Raw genomic sequence first — 19,934 nt, forward strand, 5'->3', positions numbered from 1 at the left:
AAGGCCCTTCGGCCCAGCGAGTCTGCGCCGATCAATCAAGTACCTAACTATTCTAATCCCATTTTCCAGCACTAGGCCCATAGCCTTGTATGCCATGGCATCGCAAGTGCACATCCAAATACTTCTTAAATGTTATAAGGGTTTCTGTCTCTACCACACTTTCAGGCCGTGAGTTCCAGATTCCCACCACCCCCTGGGTGAAAAAATTCTTCCTCACATCCCCTCTAAACCTCCTGCCCCTTACCTTAAATCTATGTCCCCTGGTTATTGATCCCTCCACCAAGTGTAAAAGTTCCTTCCTGTCTACCCTATCTATGCCCCTCATAATTTTATATACCTCAATCATGTCCCCCCCCTCAATCTCCTCTGCTCCCGGGAAAATAACCCCAGTATATCCAATCTCTCCTCATAACTAAAACTCTCCAGCCCAGGCAACATCCTGGTAAATCTCTAGTGCAATCACATCCATCCTATAATGCAGATTCCAGAACTGCATGCAATACTCCAGCTGTGGCCTAATCAGCATTTTATACAGTTACAGCATAGCCTCCCTGCTCTTATATTCTGTGCCTATTGTGTAATCAACAATGCACCAGGAGTTGGATGAACCAATTCATAGAAAATGAGTCAATGAGTCTTGTTTTGAAATTTTAGAAAAAATAATGTCCATCCATCTTCATTCTTACAATTATTTTATTTCCATGTAAAAGTGGAGCTCTTATAGATTGACATTCTGGTTGACTTTTAAGTAATGTAGCAACAACCCCTTCGCCACACACAACCCCCCCACCCCATGCAGAACCACCCCACCCCAGGCCTCGGCAGAGAGTTAAGCCACTGAACAGTATTCCCAACCGCACGCATCCCACGTCTCAGTGGATTTCCATGCACATTAATAGCACCCAGCTTCTATTTACTTGAGCATACCTTGAAAGCAGTGTGTTCAATGGGCTGAATGGTCTTGCATACGCATCCTTAGCTACACTAATAGGCTTTAGAACACCAGCCACATCACACACTTTGGGTGCACAATCTTCACAAATACTTGTGCTGCCAACCCTTTAGATTGGTTTCTTCTGGTGACTCCTATATATTTAAACATAAACTTGTCCCCAAATTCTTCCAGTTTGTTAAATAACTGGTGCTGCCTTGGCCAACAGAAGATAGCTAAATTAACTGAATGAGAAGAGAAGGCTTGGTTACTTAAATCCTCTCTCATCCCAATACACTACAGATGCATCTACTGTTCCTTAGTATGCAAGGTAAACTACAACATATATGAAAGGTAATGAGTTACAAATATAAAAATAAAACTATAGACATTTTCTTTTCACTCTTATGCAATTGTGTTACACAGTGGGAGGCATCCAGTTCATAAGACACTACATCTGCCCTGAGTCAGTATCAACCAGAAGCTTCACTCCATCATATTGAAGTAATTGGCCCTACCCTAGAATTTATACAGGAATTATACAGAATTTGTACCTGTTGTGTTGAGCTTCGTGGTGGTTTGTACTGCTGTTAATACGTCTGAAGTGGGGCTATGATATTGGAGCTGGTTTAACAAACATGCACTGAATTTAATATAACTAGTGACAGCTGAATGTGGACAGTCCAACCAGTTACCAAAGCAATAGCCCAGAAATCAGTGCTGATGATATTAGTGAAAGAATGTTTAATGTGCTAAGATATTCCTGTCTCACATTTTGATGAATAAATGCATTGTCATCACTGATAAAATAGCAAACAGAGGAATGAGAAATGAACATTGGCTGATATTATCCAGTAATTTCTAGCTTGTACTTTCTTAGGAGGTGGATGGACAAAAGAACCATTAAATGCTGATGAATGTGGCTAAGTAATTAAAATAGATTAGCTTCGCAACTGCTTTCATAACCCTGTACTTTATCTTGCCCATTTCTGGCCATTTGCCTTTCTGTGCTTGTCTGCTGCAAGTCTTTGATGTTCCTTTGCTTGAAACAGTGAGTTGAGTGGTCAGATCGCAGAACTTGGAGGAAAGGGTGAAGTGAGTTCTGGGCTCAGTCAGTGCTGAATGGAAAAGGGTGCACGGAGAGAGCACATCACAAAACCATTACTGTGTAGAGTGAAGCAGCTCTGCCCAGGAAATGCTCAGCAGGTCAGGCAGCATTTGTGGAGAGAGAAACTCTCCCGACCTGAAGCGTTCATTCTGTTTCTCTGTCCGCCGATGTTTCCAGATTAGCTGAGTTTTTCCAGCACTTTCTGTTTTTATTTCAGGTTTCCAGCACCACGGTATTTTGCTTTGGTTTCTGTCATGTGAAATATTTATCCACCCAGCCACTCGCATTAAGGCCATTAAAAAAAAAAGTCCAATCAGTTGTCAGACATAAATTCTCCTAAGCTCCAGCAATGTGTCAAATTCTACAGCAATCTTAACCCAGAAATAGGTCAACTGAAGTAGGCAAGATGGGAGAAGGAATTTCCAGTTCCTACTGGTCTTGGTGATTTTGGGTAGCATACGCCTGGTTGGAAAGTGAGCACTCAACTATTTGAGTTGTCCCTCATTATGCAAATAATGAGTGAGGGCTTGTGGGGGTGGTGGCGGCACAGGGGTGTTCAGAATCTCAGGTGCGGCAGACTGAGTTCTTCTTCCCAAATTTCAATTGGTGAAGGGTTAATTGACGCAATGGCCTTTCACTGCCAGTATATGTCACTGACATTTTTTCTGTTAAGGGAAGACGCTCACAGAGGGTTGGGTACAGGGAGCTGCCCTGTGTCCCTCCCAGCCAGGGAATGAAGCCAAGGAGGACCTCTCAATGGACAAACAACTTGTAATAAGGGAGAGGGAATGAAGGAAATCATTTCTTTAATAAAAAGCACAGGCTAAAGATAGGTGTGTCAACCAAGGGTATTGCTGTTTACTGAAACAAAAATGTACTGCAAACCACAGGATAATTAAGGGATGCTAAGTAATCATTTACATTCTATTTTTGAAGCATTGGTTAGTGTTCAGGTAAAATTACTGCCCATACTAGTTAAAAACTTTAACCCAATGAAGCACAGAAGACAATAGAATTTAACACAAATGCCTTAACTGGTGAGCTAGGAGCATTCAGTGGAATGTCAAACAGTTGGTTTACCAGTGGGGAATTTGAGTAGTTGATAAGCCGCAGATTAGTATGTGAGACTTGCCTGCCTGTGTCAGTATGGGGCACTTGTCACCAGGCTGCGATACCCGGTCCCACTAAAGATGCATCTTTAGAACCTGCACACTGCTCTCACTGGGAACATCATTAGTCAATTGTGTTCAATGCTCCACCAGCAACTGGAATCCATCAACAACATCAGATACAGTTTTGTTTTAGTTAACTTTGGGACAAACATCTCCCCATCCTTTTGAATAATTTATACCACGACCTAATGTCTAAACACAAGGATTTAATTATTGTTGCTGTTGGCAAGGCTGACGCAGAGAGCTGGGAGGAAGCCCAGGATTTGTTTTCCGAAGATTGTTCTTGGCTGTGGGACAGATATCTCTGTTAAGACATCCAGCACAGCGAGGGTTCACTGGAAGGCACATCTGCTGACCAAATCCCACCAGCAGCCAGTTGGTCTCGCTCCAGAGCTCCCTGAAAGAGAAAGAAGCATGGAGGAGGGGAATTTAAAAAAATGTACCTTGTGAGATTTACATAGTCCAACCCCAAAAACATTGCTGCATTCGTTCTAAATACAAAGTGAGATGGAGGTGGGGAACTATATGACCTGGGGTTGGGGGTTCCTGCAGATAGATGGTTTGGGGAGGAGTTGGTGGTCGGGAGTTGGGGAAAAGAGGTCACATAGATTGAGAGAGAAACGAGGAGATTTTGAGCTGGTTGCGCCAGTGGGAGGATGCCACCAGATTCTGTTACGTTGGTTAATTGAATGTCCATGGAAAGGGGAAGGATTTTAATTTAAGATCATCAGCAAGTACATTCCATACTCAACCTGCTGTAGGTGAGCAGGGGAAGGCTTAACTTTGGCAACCAGTAGAAATATCTGCACTCTGCACATCAGGCCCTTAAATCAGAGGTCATGGGTTTGAGGCCCACTCAACAGGCTTAGGCCCCATAATCCAGGCTGATACACCCACTGAGTATGGAAGGAGTGCTGTATTGTCAAAAGTGCCTTCTTTTGGATGTGACATTAGAAATGCTGGCCTAGCCAGTGACGTCCACACCCCATGAATGAATAAAAAAAAAACACATTAGGCCAAGGCCCAGCCTGCCCTCTCAGGTGGATGTTCATGTGAGGAATTCTCCCTGGCATGCTGGCCAACATTTATCCCTCAACCAACATCTTAAAATCAGTTTCATTTGAGATTTATCTCACTGTTCTTTGGGGGAGCTTGCTGTGTGCAAATCTGGCTGCCTCGTTTACTAAATTACAACAGTGACTACATGGATTGTATCACCACCTTGTCAAGGCCGATTAGGGATAATAAATGATGGCCTTGACAGTGATGTCCATATTCTGAGAATAAATGAAACAAAAAGACCCAAACCCATGTGTTACTGCTTGTAAAAGGATCAAGAACAAGAGGGCACAGATTTAAAGTGATTTGCAAAAGAAGCAAATGTGACGTGAAAAAAAACTTTCTGACACAACGAGTGGTTCGGGTCTGGAATGCACTGCCTGAAAGTGTGGTGGAGGCAAGTTCAATCGTGGCATTCAAGAGGGCAATAGATGGTTATTTGAATAGAAACAATGGGCAGGGGTACGGGGAAAAGGCAGGGCAATGGCTCTAGGTCATAATGCTCATTTGGAGAGCCGGTGCAGACATGATGGGCTGAATGGCCTCGTTCTAGGCCGTTAAAATTCAGTGATTCTGTGATCTCTAACCTCACAGGGCAGGGTGATTGTATAAGGTACCTCTAGTTCTATATTTGTGAACAGGCTGTTACTTCAGAACATTCTAGGTGGCAACTTGACAGTGGGTTGTGCAACAATCCTGGGATTTACGACTTTCTTCATTTCCTTTGGTTCATAAGAAATAGGACCTGGAGTAGGCCGCAAGGCCCCTATAGCCTGTTCTGTCGTTCATTAAGATCATGGCTAACATTCTACCTCAACACCACCTCCTTGTACTACCTTCATATCCCTTATTTCCCTTAGTAGCCAAAATCCATTGATCTCTATCTTGAATATGCGCAACAACTGGATATCCACAGCTTGCTGATGTAGAGAATTCCTAAGACTCATAACTTGTGTGAAGAAATTTCTCTTCATCTGAGTCTGAAATGGCCGATCTCTTATTTTGAGATTGTGACTCTGTATTCTAGATTGCCCAGTCAGCATCTACCCCCATCGAGCTCCTTAAGAATTTTGTGTGTTTCAATTATGTCACTTCTCATTCTTCGAAACTCCAGGAAATATAGGCCAGTGATTCCCCTCCCTCTCCTGCCCTGAATCAAACACTATTATGGTTAGCTAACAGGAAACAGAGAGTAGGCATAAATTAGTCATTTTCAGGTTGGCAAGATGTAACGAGTGGAGTGCCACAGTGATCAGTGCTGGGGCCTCAACTCTTTATGATTTATATCAATGACTCGGACGATGTTACCAAATGTATAGTTGATAAATTTGCCGATGACACAAAGATAGGTAGGAAAGTAAGTTGTGAAGAGGATATAAGGGTTAGGGTTAGGGTTAGGGTTAGGAATATAGACAGGTTAAGTGAGTGGGCAAAAATTTGGCAGATGGAGTATAATGTGGGAAAATGTGAACTTGTCAACTTTGGCAGGAAGAATAGAAATGTAGTATGTTATTTAAATGGAGAGAGACTGCAGAACTCTGAGGTACAGAGGGAGCTGGGTGTCCTGGTACATGAATCACAAAAAGTTAGTCAGCAGGTAATTAGGAAGGCAAATGGAATGTTGCTGCTTATCGCAACAGGAATGGAATATAAAAATAGGGATGTTTTGCTACAGTTGTACAGGGCATAGGTGAGACCCCATCTGGTGTACTGTGTATAGGTTTTGTCTTTTTATCTAATAAAGGACATAGTTGCCTTAGAAGCAATTCAGAAAAGCTTCACTCAACTGATTCCTGGAATGAGGGGTTTATCTTATGAGGAAAGGTTGGACAGGCTGGGTCTGTATCCGTTGGAGTTGAGAAGAACGAGAGGTGATCTTATTCAAACACAAAATCCTGAGAGGGCTTGACAGAGTGGATGCTGAGACGACTGCTGGGAGAGACCTAAACTAGGGCACAGTTTAAAAATAGGCGGTCTCCCATTTAAGACGGAGATGAGGAGAATTTTTTTTCTCTTAGGGGGTCGTGGGTCTGTGGAACTCTCTTCCTCAAGAGAGTGGTAGAGGCAGGGTCATTGAATATTTTTAAGGCAGAGGTTGATAGATATATTCTTGACTAACCAGGGACTCAAAGGGTATCTTGGGTAGGCAGGATGGTGGCACTGAGGCCACAATCAGGTCAGCCATGGTCTTATTGAATGGTGGAACAGGCTCAAGGGGCTGAATGGCCTACTCCTGCTCCTAATTTGTATGTTCATACTACTCCCTTCCTCAGGTGACCGGCTCACAACCTTCTACTAATACTGGCATTGAATCAACCATTACGCTGTGTGCATGACAGGGGCTTTGGCTGATTCTTTCACTCCTTGCAAGGTGTCAATCCACCTTTACGCAGCAATTCTCTGTCTGCACTGCAAGTATCATTCATCTCTATGCTTCATTTAGGTGTCGCTGTCAAGCATCCCTCCCCACCCTGTTACCGTGGCATCCATTCTTCCAGTGCCCGTCTACTTTCCTCTGGATTTTTGGTCTCTTTTTTGGCCCACTTTAGTCGGTTTATGATCCTGTGCACGTGGGTGTCAACACCTGCAAAAAATTTGAACAGGACGGGGATTAATTGAGTTAGGTGGCTGCTGGGACAAATTAAATAATGATCAATGGTATTTATCAAACCAAATCAGTAGCGTTACAAAACTTGGATTGTGTTACATATCCTCTGCTGGTCATTACTGTAAGTGCAGTTGCTCCTTATAATCAGGAATATGCTCACACTGCACAAAATCTAATCATACAATAGTGTAACCTGCTATGTAACATACAAGTTAAGAGCAGGAGTAGGCCATTTGGCCCCTTGAGCCTGCTCCGCCATTCAATAAAATCATGACGGCAGAGTCCTTACAGGGGTATAAAAAGCGCAAAGGGGAACTTAAAAAAGGAAATTAGGAAAGCTAGGAGAGTGTATGAGAAAGCATTGGTGGGTCGAATAAAGGAAAACCCAAAGGGGTTTTTTAAATATATAAAGAGCAAGAGAATAATTAGGGAAAGAGTTGGGCCAATTAGGGATCTTAGAGATAATGTGTGTGTGGACCCGGAAGATGTAGGTGCAGTCCTCAATGAATACTTTGCATCGGTCTTCACAATGGAAAAGGACAACGCAGATATAGACATCAGGGTGGAGGACCGTGAAATATTAGAGGAAATTAACATAGAGAGGAGGTACTAGCGGGTTTAGCGGCCTTAAAAGTGGATAAATTCGTAGGCCTGGATGAGATGCATCCCAGACAGTTGAGGGAGTCAAGGGAAGAGGTATCAGGGGCGCTGGCAATAATTTTCAAAATCCTCCCTGGCCACAGGTGAGGTGCCAGAGTACTGGAGGACTGCTAATATTGTCCCATTATTAAAAAAGGGAGGAAGGGATAGACCAGAAAATTACAGACCAGTCAGTCTAATCTCAGTGGTGGGGAAAATACTAGAAAGAATTCTGAGGGACAGAATATATCTGCACTTGGAGAGACACGGATTAGTCAGAGGTAGTCAGCATGGATTTGTTAAGGGAAGGTTGTGTTTGACAAATTTGATTGAATTTTTTGAGGAGGTAACCAGCAGTGTTGATGAGGTTAATGCATTTGATGTGGTCTACATGTACTTTAGCAAGGCTTTTGATAAGGTCCCTCATGGCAGACTGGTCAAGAAAGTAAGAGCCCATGGGATCCAAGGCAAAGTGGCACATTGAATCCAAAATTAGCTGAGAGGCAGGAAGCAGAGGGCGATTTGTAGAGGGATGTTTCTGTGACTGGAAGTCTGTCTCCAGTGGGGTTGTGCAGGGCTCGGTGCTGGGGCCCTTGTTGTTTGTGGTGTACATAAATGATTTACACTTAAATGTAGGGGATATGATCAAGAAGTTCGCGGATGAACGAAAATTGGTAGGGTGGTAAATAGTGAGGAGGATAGCCTTAAACTACAGGAGGATATCAATGGACTGGTCAGGTGGGCAGAGCAGTGGCAAATGCAATTCAACCCAAAAAAGTGTGAGGTAATGCACTTGGGGAGGGCTAACAAGGCAGGGATTACACTATGAATGGTAGGACCCTGGAAAGTAGTGAAGATCAGAGGGACCTTGGTGTGCATATCCATACATCCCTGGAGGTAGCAGGGCAGGTACATAAGGTGGCTAAGAAGGCATGTGGGATACTTGCCTTTATTAGCCAAGGCATAGAATACAAAAGCAGGGAGGTTATACTGGAACTGTATAAAATACAGGTTAAGCCATAACTGGAGTACTGCATGCAGTTCTGGTCACCACATTATAGGAGGGATGTAATTGCACTAGAGAGAGTGCAGAGGAGATTTACCAGGATGCTGCCTGGGCTGGAGGGTCTGAGCTATGAGGAAAGATTGGATAGACTGAGGTTGTTTTCCTTGGAGCAACGAAGGTCAAGAGGGGACCTGATAGGGGTGTATAAGATTATGAGGGGCATTTTTTCCATTAGTGGAGGGGTCAATAACCAGGGAGCATAGATTTAAGGTAAGAGGTGGAAGGCTAAGAGGGGAGTTGAGGAGAAATGTTTTCACCCAGAGAGTTGTGGGAGTCTGGAACTCACTGCCTGAAAGGGTGGTTGAGTCAGAAACTCTCGTAACATTTAAGAACTATTTGGATATTCATTTGTGTTGCCATAGCCTCCAGAGTTATGGGCCAAATGCTGGAAAATGGGATTAGTGTAGTCAGATCTTTGTTGACTGGCGCAGAAATGATGGGTCAAATGGCCTCCTTCTGTGCTGTAGATGTCTATGAGACTGATCTGATTGTGGCCTTAACTCCACATTCCACCCACCCCGATAACCTTGGACTCCCTTGTTAGTCAAGAATCTATCTACCTCTGCCTTAAATATATTCATTGACCCTGCCTCCACCGCTCTCTGAGGAAGACAATTCCAAAGATTCACAGCCCTCTGAGAGAAAAGATTTCTTCTCATCGCCATCTCAAATGGGAAACCACTTATTTTTAAACAGTGTCCCCTAGTTCTAGTCTCTCCCACAAGGGAAACATCCTTTCAGTATCCACCCTGTCAAGTCCCCTCAGGATCTTAAACGTTTCATTAAGATCATCTCTCAAGCTTCTAAACTCCACGAAGTGTCGGAGCGGGATAGTGAAGGGGGAAATTTCAAACTAATACGCCTGTCGGGAAATTTCACCCAAAAAGTGCTTGGTTAGGTTACACTTCATGTAAAAATCATGACTTGAATATTTCGTGTGATGGGGTTTCCCTATCTGCCATCTGAAGAGTCGACGGGGATCCAACTACCCCACAGCCATTTCACGCTCGAATATACGTCAGTTGGCTGCAGATGGGACTTCTGTCCCTCACTCAGGAAGAAGTCCCACCTTACAGAGCTGCATCCAATCAGATGGGCCAGCAGCTCTCTAGTCCCTCCAACGACAAGAGCTGCAGTGGACAGAAGAGGAACTTCAGGAAGATGCCTGAGCTTAAGTCCCAGGACCGGACAGCAAGCTACATTTAAGGGGTCTGAGGGCGGGGAGGATAGGGAAGGCCTGGAGGTTGCAAATTGTGCGATCAGGCTGTCGGGGGGGGCAGGGAGGTCCAGCGGCCATCGGACTTTGAGGAGTGGGCACCCAAAGTCAGTAGGGGGCTTCTGATGGAGGTGCTCCCCGCTTCTGCCCCCACCCCCCCCATCCCAAGGCCTAAGCCCGTTCATTTTCGGGCTTCCCTCAGGCCGGGTAAATCCTCCTGCCAGCTTCAAAAATTGAGACTGGGCAGGAAATGGCCAATAATTGGCCACTTACGGACCTCAATTAGGGCAAGGGTGGGCAACCCATTCGAGGCCTTGTCCGCCCCAATTTAAAATCGCTGCGAGGTTGGGGGCGGGCGGGCACCCAGAGGGAATCCAGTTCCTTCTATTACACGCTCCTCCTCCGCCTTAGGGCGGTGAGGGGAGCATGAAATTCAGACCCATGTGTATTATCACAAGCGCAAGATCTGCCATGACCAGTGCAATGGCAGCAAAACGGAACGTGATTGCTGACTTGACGGTCTTGTGGTGCAGTGGGTAGCATCCCTACCTCTGGGCCAGGAGTTCCAGGTTCAGGTTCCATGCCAGGACTTGCGGGCCACAGAAGGAGTGCTCATGACACGGTTCAACTGACTGATAATCAGCTGGGAATCACTCTACCACCTCCCCACTATTCCCCGAAGGGGTAAAAAAGCATGTGTGAAGATAAACAAAAAAAAAATTGCGTGTTTGGTTTTTTTTTCCCCATGTACTTAAGAGTGGTCCAGGTAGTTTTATTGATAGAGCCCAAAAATGGGTTTATCACAAAAAAATAAGCATTTTTAAATCTTGGGTGTCCAGTCTTCCACCTGTGAGTAACCCAATTAAAAGTTACTGAAAATAAATTTTAAAAACTTATACTGAACTATTTGCTACTTTCACTGGTGTACACCGGTGTTTCTTAGTAAATTATTTTTTGATGTGAAAATTTGCCTACCGGCATGTCTGAGAAAATGAGTGCAATTTAAAGAGCCTTCTTGAACCAGCACAATTGGTGGAAACGTGCAATGTTCACCCAGGAACACGTTCACTCTTGACCGGGACCGGATCCGACAGGCTGAATCTTGCACCAGCAGAAACTCGAGCATGAGTGGCTTTGTATGCAATTCACACACACTTCATATCCCCTGACGTTTGGCTGCTGATTCTGCCTGGATTGTGCCAATATTGCTGGCGGAAATCCAACTTCCAGGCTGATTAAAATCTGCCCAGGAGCTAAACTGGAGATGGGGCAGGTTTGGAGTTTCATTTTGGATAATTGGGTCTGCATGGATGAGCCAGTTAAGGCTGTACGAGGGTAAAAATAGAATGCCATAAGAGCATAGAAGATGGGGCTGGAGTTGGCCTTTTGGCTCTTTGAGCCTCTCATTTGTATTTTAAAACAGCTAGCCTTTGCTGAATGCTCCTGTCTGTCCTGTTGCGTCAGTGTTTCTCGTCTTGGGAATCTGACTAACAGAGGTCGCACGCTGCAGAACCTGTCTTGCCACAATTGAATAAGCTTCTAATCTTAAGCGTTGATTTTAAAATTCTCATACTGGTTTTCAAATCCCTCCATGGCCTCGCTCCTCCCTACCTCTGTAACATCTTCCCGCCCTACAACCCTCCGAGATATCTGCACTTCTCTAATTCTGGCCTCTTGAGCATCACGATTTTAATAGTTCCACTATTGAGGGCCTTGCTTTCAGTTGCCTGGGTCCCAAACTCTGGAATTCCCTCCCTAAACCTCTCCACCTCTCTCTCTCTCCCACTTTAAGACGTTCCTTAAAAATCTACCCATTTGGACCAATCTTTTAGTCCTTCTGTGGCTCGGTGCTGAATTCTACTTTATAATGCTGCTTTGAAGCACTGTGGGACATTCTATTACATTAAACGCATTATATAAATGCAAGTTGTTGTTGCACTGTGGCATTGCAAAAGCTCTCACCCCACTCCCAAACTCAGGACACAACCAAGGAGAGAGAGAAAAAGAAAGCCTTAACTTTTGTAGCGTCCTCTTAAAAGGAAAAGCAAGTTTGCCAATCTCTTTCCAGCGGTGGATGTGACCTGGAATATTTCCACAGAGGACAATGAGTTTGTTGTGTTGGCTATTGCTCATTTTCTGCTGGCAAAACATTCAGTCCTTTCTCTTTAGAGCAGACACGCACTGCCCACTGTCTATCTGCTGCTTGGAGAATGTTCGGAATGGCCCAATCGAGAACAGGGTGAGCTCTGCTACCATTGTGATTGCAACAATGACTACCCTTCAGGAGTGCTTCATTGGCTATAAGGTGCTTTGGGACATCCAGAGGTCACGAAAGGCACTATATAAATGTGACTTCACTCCTTCTGCCTTTTTCACCAGCTACAGTTTACCACTGCACAGTGCTCAATGGGAGGAATTTTGTCCATGTGGCTGAGCCTTTGAGAATCCTGGCAATCGCTCTCATATAAAAGACATAGAGAGCTCTTGGAGCAAATTAGCATTGCTCGTCTTCTCCTGCTCCCATCACCAGTGTTTTGTGGGGTACAATGAGGAGGTATGCACACTCTGATTGTCTGACTCTCACCTGCCACCATCCCAGCCCATCAACCCCCACAACATCAGTCAAGATCTCCCTTGCAATCAAGCTAGTGGCCGATCACCCTTAAAGAACATCACTGTAGCTCCAATTTTCTATCGTTCCCACCTAAAGACTTGGATTCCTTACTAGGATACCCATAACCACTGGTTGCCCTGCCCAAATGCCTATTCTAGCAAGTTTACAGAGTAGGTTTTAGCAGGTTGTTTGACCATGAAGGACGTCACACCCACATTGCATCCTATTATGAGGATGATACCAGGACTGAGAAGTAATAACTACCAGGAAGGGCTAAACAAGCTGGGGCTCTTTTCTCAGGAAAACAGAAGTCCATGGGGTGATCTAATAGAGATCTTTAAAATTAGGAAGGGTTTGATAGGGTAGGAGTGAAGATGTTTCCACTTATGGGGGATTCCCCAACTAGGGACCATGATTATAAGATAATCACTAATAAATCCAATAGGGAATTCAGGAGAAACTTCATTACCTAGAGAGTGGCGAGAATGTGGAACTCGCTACCACAAGGAGTAGTTGAGGCAGATAACATAGATGCATTTAAGAGGATGCTAGATAAACACTAGGGATAAAGGAATAGAAGTTAACATTAGTAGGGTTCAATGAAAGGGGAGTGAGAAAGTTTGTATGGAGAATAAACATTGGCATGCATCTGCTGGGCCGAATGGCTTGTTACTGAACTGTAAGTTCTACGTAGTCCCGTTTCCCATGTGTCAAAACAAATGCTCTTCCAGAAGGGGTTGCTACTCTAGTCAGGGTTGATGTGTGCAAATTGGCTGCTGTGTTTCCTACATTACAATAGTGACTACACTTCAAAAGAACGGCTGAAATGGCTGCAATCAGGATGTCCTGTGGTTGTGAAAGGTGCTATATAAATTCAAGTCTTTCTTGTTTTCTTTGCCATAGAACAAAGTCATCTGGACTGTGCACATGTTTTCACTCCTCAAGGTCAGCTTTTCATACTGCAGTGTAGCAGTCTGGGAGGTCAATCTGACACAAAGCCAATCTATGTGGTCGGGCTGGGTCAACGGTTCATATTTTTGACATGAAATGCAAAGCAAACGGTGAAAGACTTGCAAAGAAAGGAATGAATTTATATGGCACTTTTCACAGCCTCAGGACATCCTGATATCTGCGACTGTGCAGGACTCCCTCAGTATTCCACTGGGAGCGTTGGCCTAGGTTATGTGCCCAAGTCTCTGGAGCAGGGCTTGAAATAATTACCTTCTGACTCTGCGGTGAAGAGTGCTACCCACTGAACCATGGCTGACACCTCATTGGGACTGGATTCTGTATGCTTGCCAATCCTCCAATTTGCCAAATGGCTATATTAATATTCAAGAGCCCGCAGATTTTTTAAATCATCTGACGTATTGAATTCCAAATATTTTTGAGGCGTCCATTCCCTGAACTGGCTCCGTGCCAGTCTTAAACTGTGGCTCAGAATTTCCGAGAAACGCTTCTCTTCCACCTGGTGCCCAGAAAGATATCAACCTGGATCCCTGCTGTGTAAACAATCTGATTCATTGTACATCATTTCAGAGACTATTTTACCAAGAAGAGAGCAGCTCAGTTTCAAGCAGCGCTGGGAGAATACACAAAACCCTTTGCTTCAAAATATGGCCCTTTCGAGCAATAAAGGAGCTTCCTAACCACTTCACCCATTAGTGCAGTGCTTCCCAAATGTTTTCCCCACTGTGTGACCCTATGTTAAAGCTTGGAAATTGGTGCGACCACAGTGAGAGCAGTGGGGGCATGGGAAAGTTGTTGGGCAGTGGGGGAACTGTTTATGAACAGGTAGGAATTGTTGGTGGGGGGGTGGGGGGGTGGGGGGGGGGGGGGGGGGGGGGGGGTGGTTGTTGTTGTTGTGGAGCTGGGGAAATGGTTTTGTCCACAATAGTTTTGAAGACTCTGATGCGGCCTTGCAGCCTCAGAGCTGAGAATCCTGGCGTGCACGTGTAATGGACCGTTGGTGCTGGTTCCAGGACTGTCCTGCCATTCGTCACAGTGTGCATTCAAAATGCCTCCTCCATTCTAAGCACGTCCAAGAAATTACAAAATCAGCCAATCAGAACACTGAACTGGATGGTCAATCAGGGCAGCAAAAAGCTGTCCTGTTGCCGAATTGTTTTGGGGGGGGGTGGCGAATTGAACAACCTGGCCAGTGCCTTTGCTTGACAGTCACCATTGCTGCCTCAAATGATTGGCCCATGACCTCAATGGGGGTCGTGACCCACAGTTTGGGAACCCCTGGGTTAACTGCATTTGATTGGATATCATAGGCGGTTTGTTTATTGACGTGTTCCCTCACAGGAACATAGAACATTCATTTTACTGGGTAACCAGCAGCCCACCAGGTCAACACCTGAACAGGGAGTTCAGTCAGCACTGCAGCACCATCCAGTGGCATGGATTGCACACACATCACTGTTCCCAGAAGAATGCTGTTCAAGAGGGAGCTCTCACTATATTTTCCTACAGTGTTACTGCCCCCAACCACCTGACTTCGGGGCCACTACTGTAATGTTCATAAAGTGACAGGCTAGCCCGAATCCTTGATTTCATGCTGCTACAGGTGTCTGAGGTACTTACTGATGCCAGACACGTTGTTCCAGGCTATCTTCATGACGAGATGGGCCATCTTCGGTCCCACTCCTGGAAGTTTCAGAAGTTCGCTGATGCTGTTGGGAATGTCACCACTGTACTGTTCCTTCAGGATTGCAGTGGTCTGTTTAATGTACTTCACTTTACTCTGCACAGGTAAATCACATCATGGACAGGATGCAAAGATAGGATACAATCCATCAAGTTGGTCTTTCAATTGGGGGTACGGTAGTTAGTGGTTATGCTACTTGACTGGTAGTCTATGAGCCTGGACTAAAGAGCCAGAAACAGGAGATCTAAATCCCAACACAGCAGCTATACTTCTCTGGTCTGGCCTAGTAATGGCTCAGATTCACGGTAATATGTTTTTAAAAAAAATATTCTTTCATGAGACGCAAGTGCATTTGTTGCCCATCCCCAATGGCCTTTGAGAAGGTATGGTGGGCTACTTTCTTGAACCACTGCAGTCCATGTAGGGTAGGTACATTCACAGTGCTGTTAGGGAGGCAGTTCCAGGATTTTGACCTAGTGACAGTGAAGGAACTTCGATACAGTTCCAAGTTAGGATGGTGAGTGGCTGGGTGGGTGGGGGGGGGGGACTTGCAGCTGGTGTTCACGTGCATCAGTTGCCCTTGTCCTTTCAGGTATTAGAGGTCACAGGTTTGGAAGGTGAAGTCAAAGGAATCTTGGCGAGTTGCCGCAGTGCATCTTGTAGATGGTAACACACTGCTGCCACTGCATTGGTGGTGGAGGGAATGAATGTTTAAGGTGGTAAATGGGGCGCTGATCAAACAGGTTGCTTTGCCCTATACTGTGTTGAGCTTCTTGAGTATTGCTGGGGCTGCACTCATCCAGGCGAGTGGAGAGTATTCCATCACACTCCTGACTTGTGCCTTGTAGATGGACAGGCTTTAGGGAGTCAGGTGGTGAGTTACTCGCTGCAGAATTCCCAGCCTCTGACCTGCTTTTGTTGCCACATGTCTGGTCCAGTTAAGTTTCTGGTCAATGGTAACCCCCATGATATTTATGGTAGGGGATTCAGCAATGGTAATGCCATTGAATGTCAAGGGGAAATGGTTAGATTCTCTCCACTTCCGCACTTCTGACCTTATAATGGGAGGAAGGTCATTGATGAAGCAGCTGAAAATGGCTGGGCCAAGGACACTACCCTGAGGAATTCCCGCAGTGATGTCCTGAAACCGAGATGATTGACCTTTAACAACCACAACCATCTTTCTTTGTGCTAGGTCTGACTCCAACCAATGGAGAGTTTTCCCCATTTCCCATTGATTCCAGTTTTGCTCAGGCTCCTTGATGTCACACTCGGTCAAATGCTGCCTTGATGTCAAGGGCAGTGACTCTCACCTCTTAAGTTCAGATGTTTTGTCCATGGTAGGACCAAGTCTGTAATGTTTTCTCAAGAGCAATAAAGGCTACCCTTGTCAATGTCTACATCCAGCAAATGAATAAAAAGAAATTCACCACATGAAAAGTAAGATGCAGCATGTTAGAAAGGAAGTGGGGGTGGGGGAGGGGGTAGGAATGCCAAATGACTGGGTTGCTCATTGATCCTGCTGTGTTCCCAAAATTGCCAATACTCACCCAATTGTTGGCATTTTTCCTGACCATATTGTGATAATTGGCTTGTTGGGGCCTGTCAAAGGACTGTTAAGTGTCAACTTGGCTTCTAACCTCATTAGTCTTGGTCCAAACATGGACAAAAGAGCTGAACTCAAGACCTGTGTTGAGAGTGACTTCTCCTTGACATCAAGCCAACATTTGACTGAATGCAGCCTCAAGGAGCCCTAGCAAAACTGGAATTGAGGAAAACTCTCCGCTGGTTGTAGTCATACCAAGCACAAAAGAAGATGGTGTAATTTGGCAGGTATTTATAACAGGCACTTGTTGAATGTCCCACATAAGGACAGCAGCTTTTGGTCACCTGTCCTAATATTACTTGGTCTGGCTTGGCATCAAATTTTGTTTTATAATTATTCCTGTGAAGTGCCTTAGGGCATTTTATCATGTTAGAGGTCCTTTAAAAATGAACGTTGTTATTGAGTAGTTCAGTCCACGGAGCCCATTTCGCCATACAGTTAGATAGTTGCTAATCTATATCTCAACTCAATTTACCCAAAAGTCACACTTACTTCCTCTCAACATCTTCCCACTCCCACAAGTCTATTTGTTGATAGCAAGATGTGCTGCTATAAAAGTTTGTAACTCGGATTCGTTTTGAACAACGCTATGGGAGGCCTAAAATAAAATTGACTTCTGTGTTGGCGGTTAAAAATGCCTGCTAAGGTCAAATAAAGCCAGCTGGTCCAGTGCGAAAACTAGCGCTGGGCAGAGGGGAGCGATCAACAGGAAGAATACACGAACGCTCCAGAATGTACACACGCTTTACATACACAGACAATGTTGGTATTATAGTGGTACCAGGAATCTAAATATTAAAATGTAAATCAATTCAAAATTTTCCTGAGGATATCTCATGCAAACTATGCCCTTTACTAAATACCAATATGAAACCACAAAGAAAAATAGAACTCAAACATAAAAGCAAAAAACTGCGGATGCTGGAAATCCAAAACAAAAACAAAAATACCTGGAAAAACTCAGCAGGTCTGGCAGCATCTGCGGAGAGGAGCACAGTTAACGTTTCGAGTCCGAATGACCCTTCAACAGAACTAAGTAAAAATAGAAGAGAGGTGAAATATAAGCTGGTTTAAGGGGGGGTGGGACAAGTAGAGCTGGATAGAGGGCCAGTGATAGGTGGAGATAACCAAAAGATGTCACAGACAAAAGGACAAAGAGGTGTTGAAGGTGGTGATATTATCTAAGGAATTCAATCTAAGAACTCAAACATGGATGCTTTGAAATAATCAAAGTTTGAATTCAAACAAGTTTCATTTATATCACCCCTTTGATGCAGTAAAACATACCAAGCTGTTTCATGTGAACGATTATCGAACAAAATTCAATACCGGGCCACATTAGGGGAGATGACCAAAAGCTTGGTTAAAGAAGTAGGTTTTGTGGATCAACTTAAAGGAGTAGAGAGAGAGAGAGAGAGAGAAATAGTGAGGCGGAGAGGTTTCAGGAGGGAACTCCAGACCTTAGGGCTCAGGTAGCTGAAGGCTGAGCCGTCAGTGGTGGAGCAATGGATATTGGGGTACTTCACTTGGGAAAATATTCAATTGTAAAATAGTAATTAAGCTCTAAGTATTGGTGGACTAACCCTCCAGAATCCGACTGGATAGATGAGCTCTCCGAGTGTCTTATCCTCCATCTTGAGAATGCTCTCCACAGTCAAGCCATGGTCCCTCAGCTTTTTCATTGCTGCAAATGTCACATGATCCCTGGTCTGGCTGGAGAGCATGAGCGACAAAAGCACCTGATACCTCATGACCTACAGAATTCCAGAAAGACAGATCAAAATAGTCAGTGGCAACATTCAGGTGAAGAAGGCATTTTCCTATTTCTACTTTCAACTTTTATCTTACGCTTGTGCCTTTGCTAAATATCTAAAATGAAGGAGGCTTAGCGGGACATTTTCTTCCTGCCTTTTTCTTCCCTGGTTTTCTGCAGGTGATGACTCAGAGTGGGCTTAGGTTCCACAGTTGCTGCCCAACATCAGTCATCCTTCTCCCAATCCATATGGCGATTGTGCAGAGCGCTGGACCATGGAGACATTATGTGCTGGCTGTGGTTCAGGGTTGCAGCTTTGCCTCTGAGTCAGAAGGTTGTGGGTTCAAGCCCCACTCCAGGTGCAGTACTGAGGGAGTGCTGCACTGTCGGAGATGCCACCTTTCAGAGGAAATATTAAACTGAAGGCTCGGTTTGATCCCTCAAGTGGATACATGAGATCCCAGAACAGCTGGGATGGTTTCCTGGTCAAGCTAGATCCTTCATCCAACAGATGAACATTTATTTCGTTGCTGTTTGTGAAAGCTTGCTCTGTACAAACTGGTTACCATTACAACAGAGGCTGCATTTTAACAGTATTAGTTAACTATGAATATCCAGGCGCTACATAAATGCAAATTTGTTTTAGCCACATGGCTAGGATTTATACCTCCGGGGCTGCAGTTTTGTCGAAACATTGTTCAGCGCCCATGTGATCCACAGGCGCATCCCTGACCTTCCTCATCTCCCTGATATTATTCCACTGCTCTCGCCAGTCCTTGGGTTCCCATTTAGAGTTTGTCTCATCAGCGGATAAAACAGCCGCCTGCGCCTGGCCAGTGGCTTTGGTGGACTTGCTGCTAGCCTGCAAGCGCCCCCTCTTCTGCCTCGGTGCATTTGTGGGGGCACAGTCTTCAGCCTGGACGGAGTCGCCGCCAGGTTGTCCCGCTGCATCACTGCAGACAGGTCTCCCACTGCCTTCCCCGGGCTGTTGCCACCTGCCGCCGGGGTTCTTTACTAAGTTGGAGCCGCGGTCCCGGTCCCGTCCCCTGCCCCCGGCGGCCGCGCACACCCGTCGGCTCATGTTCCGAGTCAGTACCCCTGGTGTGAAATAAGGCGATATGGAAGTCATGTTGCCCAGGTTGCTTTTGTTTTATCGAAAGCGGAGAGGTGGGGGTCGCGGCCCCTTTAAATCCCGCGCAGATAAAATGTATCAATTGGGTAAATCACGATATTCGAATCACGCGCGCGGGCTGCTCCTTGACGTCAGCGCATTCTGACCAGCTTCAACCCCATGTCCCAGTTTGGGCTGGGAATGAGCCTCGAAGGGCCGAATGACCCTCTCCCCAAGTCCACGATGTTTCCTGCTTTTCGCAGGAAGGTACATGGGATCTGATGGCCCTCGATACTCTGGGCCCAACAATCTCTTTACTCTTCGCTCCCTCTGCCGTGCTATCCCTGTACATGCAGCTATATCGTTTCATTTATTGTCCCTACCAGTGAGAGCAGTCA

General features: G+C 45.2%; 2 protein-coding genes across 2 annotated transcripts in view; one reads left to right on the plus strand and one right to left on the minus strand.

The window, feature by feature from the left end:
* tsc2 (TSC complex subunit 2) overlaps positions 1-19,934 on the plus strand; it is a 120,718-nt gene that overhangs the window by 1,380 nt on the left and 99,404 nt on the right. The window lies entirely within an intron of this gene.
* On the minus strand, positions 680-19,718 carry nthl1 (nth-like DNA glycosylase 1). Its single transcript, XM_078558932.1, has 5 exons — positions 19,093-19,718; positions 18,256-18,426; positions 15,003-15,162; positions 6,749-6,854; positions 680-3,608 (listed from the first exon to the last, which is right to left on the minus strand). Exons 1-5 carry the CDS (start codon positions 19,552-19,554, stop codon positions 3,422-3,424), a joined length of 1,086 nt encoding a protein of 361 aa, XP_078415058.1. The 5' UTR covers positions 19,555-19,718; the 3' UTR covers positions 680-3,421.

Source organism: Cetorhinus maximus, chromosome 15, assembly GCF_964194155.1.
Source record: "Cetorhinus maximus chromosome 15, sCetMax3.hap1.1, whole genome shotgun sequence".
Classification (NCBI taxonomy): Eukaryota; Metazoa; Chordata; class Chondrichthyes; order Lamniformes; family Cetorhinidae; genus Cetorhinus; species Cetorhinus maximus.